This window comes from Strigops habroptila, chromosome 9 (genome assembly GCF_004027225.2).
Source record: "Strigops habroptila isolate Jane chromosome 9, bStrHab1.2.pri, whole genome shotgun sequence".
Classification (NCBI taxonomy): Eukaryota; Metazoa; Chordata; class Aves; order Psittaciformes; family Psittacidae; genus Strigops; species Strigops habroptila.
In genome coordinates, this window is record NC_044285.2 from 12,914,293 (window position 1) to 12,920,540 (window position 6,248).

Consider the following 6,248-nt stretch of genomic DNA (forward strand, 5'->3'; position numbering starts at 1 on the left):
CAGCAGAAGGAGAAGCAGCATGGCCACTGCCGGCCACAGCGATGCTTGCCAAGGCTCATCTTTCCCAAGAGGAAGTCTGACACGCACCGGCTGCTCTTCCCACGAAGGGACATACCCTCTTGATGGGCAGAGCAGTGGGCTGATGGGTGACCAGGGAGAGAGGCTGAACAACTGGTTTGCATTGTTTAACAGGCATCAGAGCCACCAGTGCCACAGAAACATCTCACTTGGAGACAGGAACATGAGACCGCTTTTAAGACTTAAGCCCAGCACCCTCAAGAAGTACAGCTGCTCGGTATTACTAATCCAGTAAAGCTGAGCTCCATCACCTATTGCTCAGTCATCATTGTAACACATTAGAAACTCCAGCTTCAGTAAAAAAGCATGCACATGTGAAAGAGGCAGCAGCAAGTCTTGGCAGAGAACAAGATTTCTTTCACTCTGAACAAGCAGGACCAGCTCTCAGAAGAGCCTGTCTGCACTCACCTATGTCAGTGAACTCTGGAAAGTTTTGCCCTACAAAACCCCTGGGTTATTTCCAGTCACAGTGGTGAAGATGGGCCTTTTGGCCTGGATTTTCCCCTTAGGCTGGCTTAGCCCTAGTTCTGACTGCAGGACTCCTCCGCAGCAAAGAGTGGTACCACACTGCTCTGGTGCTGCATAGCTCCTCGCTTCAGGTCAAAGCACCAGGAAGGCGAACACAAACTGATGCACTGAAACACTCACCATCCAAGGATCATCACCCATCCGAGCAAATAAGCAGGAAGTTAAGGTTTTTAAAATAAAAATACTCAACATTTATTCACCTTTGAAGTCACCATAGTAAAATTGTACACGCTATGAGTAACCCAGGAACGTTATTAAAAGCTACCAGAAACATAAGGCAATTTGTACAACCATTGAAAGAAATACACAGCATGTTGAAAATAGAGTGAAATATTACTCAAACAAGACAACGCTTGATACGCACTAGAGTGACAAGAACCAGCATTAAGTTTTAAACAAAAATAAAGATGTTATGGCTACAAGTATTATACAGTGATAAATACTTCAAAAATATATTAAGATATATGGAAATTCTTGTTTTGTCAAGGAAATCCAGAGAAATTCCAGCCTCCACTGGATTTCAATATACCAATTAAGGTTTAATATTTAAATTCCTTTCAGTAAGAACCAGTACTGCAGCCATTAGCGTCCTGTATCAATTCTTATCTTCTTGTAGTGTAAGGAAATCAGCTGTATGTTATATCAAGCCCTAATGCCTCTTGCATCACAGGCATTTAATTGCTCTAAATCAACCAACGAGTTGCCTTTTGCTAACAAGTGCTGTGCACCGCATTTGAAGCCATAAGCTATGTTAAATCACAGTTAACGTTCGCCCACTTTACAGTATTAATGGAAGGCAGGTTCAAAGACTTGCCTCTATGTAAATAAGACGTCTCAAACAGAGGGTTTAGTAGTAGCAAGTCCACCATAACGTTTTCCTAGCATAACATCGAGCACTCAGAAGTTACAGTACATGAACCATGCTAAAGCTTAGGTTACACCTTCAATAAGAAAGTCCAGAGGATGTTTGTAGACAGGTTTTGAACATGCACAAATGGTGGTTTAGGACACATTTGTTTGTGCTGTTACTGGGTAGCGAGTGAAGCAGTTTATAGCCAAGGATTTGGCAAGACAGTTTCCCGAGCAAGTTTAAAAATATAAACTTCTTCTTAGAGGGTCTGTTCTATAGAAAATAGAGTGAAATCTGGTAAATTGTCAGTTTTGAGAGTACTTCCCCGTGGCAAGATCCGTTCATCAGCCTACCGCACCACCAAGAGAAAAGCCAATCCTGCTATTCCAAATCCTGCTGCGGCCATGATCGCGTTGCTTATGGTACTGCTCTGCTCAGCTGTCTCGGAGCCCTGTCTACTGAAGAAGCGGCAGAAGCCATCCTAGAAAAGCAAGAAAAAGGACATTGAGTTGGTTGGCTTACAATTGACTGGATTTCTTTGAACAAGTCTTTGAGCACAGTTTGGTTCACACTCCCAGCATGGTGTCTGTCAGCTGCAGAAGTCGTTATTTTAATTATGAAAGTCTAAACCTTCTGCCTTGGGCATACAAAAATGCTTTGTGAGAGCCTTTGCACAAGGTGACTGGAAGCAGTAGCTACAAGTGCTTGTATGCCTTGCTCAATGGACAATCACAACCTTCCTATCGAGATGCTCAGCATGCCATTATGTTATTTTAGCCCTTTTAGGCAAGTTTCTGATGGGAGCTGCCAGCATTGTTCCCCCTCATTCAAGTTCCAGAAAGCATCTGAAACACAGGATATGGAAATTTCCACTTGAAAGGCAGGAGCCCGAAGCTGGTCCCATCTCAGTGGATACAAGACTGATGACAACACAATCTTGGAAGGGCCAAGTGGACACTGCTCAGAGCAAAGCTGGCAGCTGCTCTCCCAGATCATTAGTTGTGATAACCAGAAGTGGCAGCAATACAACTCCAGATGGTCATGTTTGAACTCTGCTCCCCAGATGTCTATGTAAACAAGTTATACTCTTAATTTCTTCCGGAACTTTGTTCTTTACGCTTTAATTTGTGCGAACAAGCAATGCGATTTTGCCAAGTGACAGTGTACACTGCAGCCAACGACCATGCTGTTCTGAGCAGTCAGATGGACCACTGGAAAACCAAGTTCATTTTGGTCTCTGGAAAAGTCAATGAAACCAGTGGCTGCTTCCCCTCCCTTCTATTTTTAGTGCTTATTTGTACTGACATCAAATATTCCACTAGGACTGGAAATAGGGAATGTGCAGTTCTGCGGGACAGCTGACATTTTGTTCAGAAACACAGGCAGCGCTGCATGGACGCCTTAAAAGCTGTACTTTAGCATGCATCTCAAGTGGCAGAAAGCAACAGCAGCCATCATTTTACACTGCAACGTACGTTAATGCTGCTGCCCACACCTTCCCAAGGCTCCGACCTGACCAGTTCCAGGACAAGGAGGAACCAGAGCAGCAGGTCTAGCAGATGGGTGGCTTCGTACCCAGGTGTGTTTAAGAACAGGCACATCAGTGTTTTGTGTTTACGCTTGGGAGAAGGCTGTATCAGCCTGCTCTCCAAAATCCCAAGACTGCGGACCTGAGGAGAAGGTAAACCTTGCTCTCACAAGCCAGCACATCGCTCCTGTATTTCCAGGAGGCTGCAGTTCATCAAAGCTGGACACTGGCACCTTTAGGGAACCGGACCAAGGCACAACACACGACTCTCGCAGGCGCCTTGAGCACCCCGCGTGTCCCCACCGCCCGTCGCTGTAAGCTCCCCAGGCCCCGCAGACGGTCAGCGCCGCTCACCGCGGAGCCTCCCGCCGGGGCCGCATGCGCCCATCACCCGCATCACGGCGGCCCCTTCCCCGCCGGTACCCGCAGGGCCAGGCTGCAGCGCGGCGCCGTGGACTGCCTTGCCCTGCTCTGCGAGCCCGGTAAAGGGGCCAGGCCCCCGGCAGTCACCCCAGGCCGGGCTCCCGCTCCCCACCCTCGCTCTTAGCGGGGTCCACGCCGCGCCCCGTCCCCGCTCACCCATCCGCCGTGCGCCTCCAGCCACTCGCCGCGCTCCTCGGCCAGGTAGGCGGCCAGCGCGGCGGCCAGGCAGCGCGGCCCGTCGGCGCAGCCCCGCTCGTCCAGCGCGGCCGCCAGCGTGCCGGCGAACACCACGAGCGCCAGCAGCCGGCCCCAATTGAGGCCGCCGTCAGCCTCCAGCTGCACCGCCACCCGCCCCAGCAGCGCCGTCGCCTCCTGCGGCTCGGCCCGCGCCAGCGGCGCGCAGGAGCGGAAGAAGACCCGCTCCTGCCGCTCCAGCTCGGCCGCCGCCCGCCGCAGCGTGGCCGCCGTGGGGCTGGGGGGCAGCGCGCTGCCGCCGCGGCGGTGCTGGAAGTAGTCCTCCAGCAGCAGCGCCGTCTCCTCCTTCAGCGAGCTCGGCATGGCGGCGGCCCACGGGCGGCTGCGGCCCTGCAGCAGCAGCTGCTGCCGACTAAGAGGCGGGGCGGCCCCTCCGCCCGGCCCAGCCCCCGGGCGCTGGGCAGCGCTGCCCTCCTCCTGGGCGGGGCCCGGCGCGGCGGAAAGCCGAGACTGGGGCGGGGGGATGCCACCCCCCGACCGGCACGTCCCGCACAGCGGCCGGGGAGCGAAGGGGGCTGCCCCACGGTGTGCGCTTGTGGCTCTGCGGAGGGCACGCACTGCACGGAGGCGCGGGTGAACCCGGGCAGCAGCAAACCTCGGGGTTACCGGATGCGGGTTGCGAGATACCTTTTTATTCATAGTTTCCCACGCACACATCAGTGTGTTCAGAGAGCATGAGGTTTTCTAGGGCTACAGGATGAGCGCATTGTGTATTTACCAAACAAATGCAGCGGCATTTGCTCTTTGATGGGCATATATACAAAATTTAGGATTAGGACCTTCGTGGTGCAGAGATTGGGCCCTTCACTGCTGGTGTAAAATAAAATGGCAGAGAACAACACTGGCCAAGCGCTGTCATTTGCACAGCACCATGGAGACATCTCAGCCACATTCCTCACCTGCATCCCAGCTGTGCCCTTTCGAGCTGCGAGTACCATCAGCTGCTTAACAGATCATCAAGACTCCCATAAACACTACATCGAGATTTATGGCAGGACAGCACAGGTACACCCAACGTGTGCTTCTTGCTCAGTGCTGGTTTGCAGGCGAAGTTCAGGTGGTGGCCTGTGACCGCGCTGTCCCACACATAACTGTGCCAGCGCTGGGAGAGGTGCTGCCACAGAAGCCTAGGATGGGGGCAAGCTGCCACCTCTCCTCGCACAACAGGATCAGAGTGCCCAACGCGTCGGCACAGGACTGCTTGGCTTCACTGCACCTACCTCGAGTCGCAGCTCTCTGTCTCCATTTCACATCCCTACTAGAAAATCTAAAAATAGACGGTTGGAATAAATCCGATTGCAGTTTCTCAGATCACTATCAAGAATTGGCCTGATCTCTGAGTCATTCCCAAGGCAAAGTTTTAGTTTTACATCCCCATATTTGGCTTTTGTTTTGTTTTGAAGTGGGGAAATCAAGCCTGTGTTTATGTGCTAGAGCAGTAGCTGGAATGGTATCTTTACTTTTCACCAGTGCTTCACACACATGCTTTTTTAACTAGAGTTTTCCTTACGATTGTTAATCCTGCGGCAGGAATTTCCTATTGCATTCCTCGCAGCAGGAGAGCAAGAGGGAGAGGCTGCTCTTTCTCTTGCAATATCCTTTTCCACCCTTCCTGTTTATATAGCATTTCTGTTTAACAGGATGGAGCCGTCCGATAGTGACTTTGCCCTGGCTATAGCTTGCTTCCATACATTTACCCTGGTTACAGCCTGCTTGTGTAGCCTTTTGGGACTGCTTTTCATTCACCTCAGCTCGGGTCAGGAAGGTAGGGCCAGTGCTGTGGCTCTGGGATGTGACACTGCTGCTCCACTGCTGCACTCAGAGCTGCTGTGACTGTTCTCCAAGACTGGGACATGCTGGGGAAAGGACAAGATGCAGATTAAAACCTCTCCCTCTGGAAAGGAATAGAGGCATTTCTGAGACACAAATATCTTGACAGACCAAAGACGGAGTCTCAAACCACTGGGTTTTCCAAAGCCTCCCTGGCCAACCTTTAGTGAGTAAGAGCTACAACGGATACTTAAGTGCCCTGTTCCTCTATCTTCATTTATCTGATGGGAAGCTGGAGCTTGTCGTGGCTCATGGCTTTCACTACTCCCCAGGAGCAAAAAGGTGGTTTCCACAGGGGGCAAGTCCATCCAGCCTGACTTACTGGCCCTGAAGTGTAAGAACCACAGGAATTCTCCCTTGTTAAGAACAGAGGTGCAAGATGTGATGCCAGCCTCATTTCCACTGGAACTGGTGACGGTTTGGGCACTGCTGTCACTCAGAACAAGCTGGCTCAGCACTTTTGCCCGCAGAGGGAAGGAAATGAAACAATGTGCCTAAATTAAGGATGTGGTTTTTTTCCAGCATCTAAACTGAGCGCTTCCACCAGCCAACTTCATGCTGACCACAAAACCTACATGGAAGTGGACAGCTGACCCCAGCACAATTCTCCTCTACAGACTAGGCAGAAGGCTGAACTGCTGCATCTCAAGATGCAAATCTCAAGATCTGCACATTTAGTATACCAAACAGTGAGAGCCTGAGCCCTCAACAGAGTGTCAGTGCCCAGCTATCACTGGTGTCCCACTGCCATGCAAG

General features: G+C 51.4%; 1 protein-coding gene across 1 annotated transcript; it reads right to left on the reverse strand.

Annotated features, from left to right (window-relative positions):
• Positions 1-767: 767 nt before the first annotated feature.
• On the reverse strand, positions 768-4,223 carry BCL2L10 (BCL2 like 10). Its single transcript, XM_030498731.1, has 2 exons — positions 3,564-4,223; positions 768-1,937 (listed from the first exon to the last, which is right to left on the reverse strand). Exons 1-2 carry the CDS (start codon positions 3,963-3,965, stop codon positions 1,806-1,808), a joined length of 534 nt encoding a protein of 177 aa, XP_030354591.1. The 5' UTR covers positions 3,966-4,223; the 3' UTR covers positions 768-1,805.
• Between the last annotated feature and the right edge of the window lie 2,025 nt (positions 4,224-6,248).

Coding starts and splice junctions, on each gene's coding strand:
- BCL2L10 (XM_030498731.1), bottom strand. CDS start 3,965: ATGCCGAGCTCGCTGAAGGAGGAGACGGCGCTGCTGCTGGAGGACTAC. Junction 1,938..3,563: donor TGGAGGCGCACGGCGGATGG/GTGAGCGGGGAC, acceptor TTGCTTTTCTAG/GATGGCTTCTGCCGCTTCTT.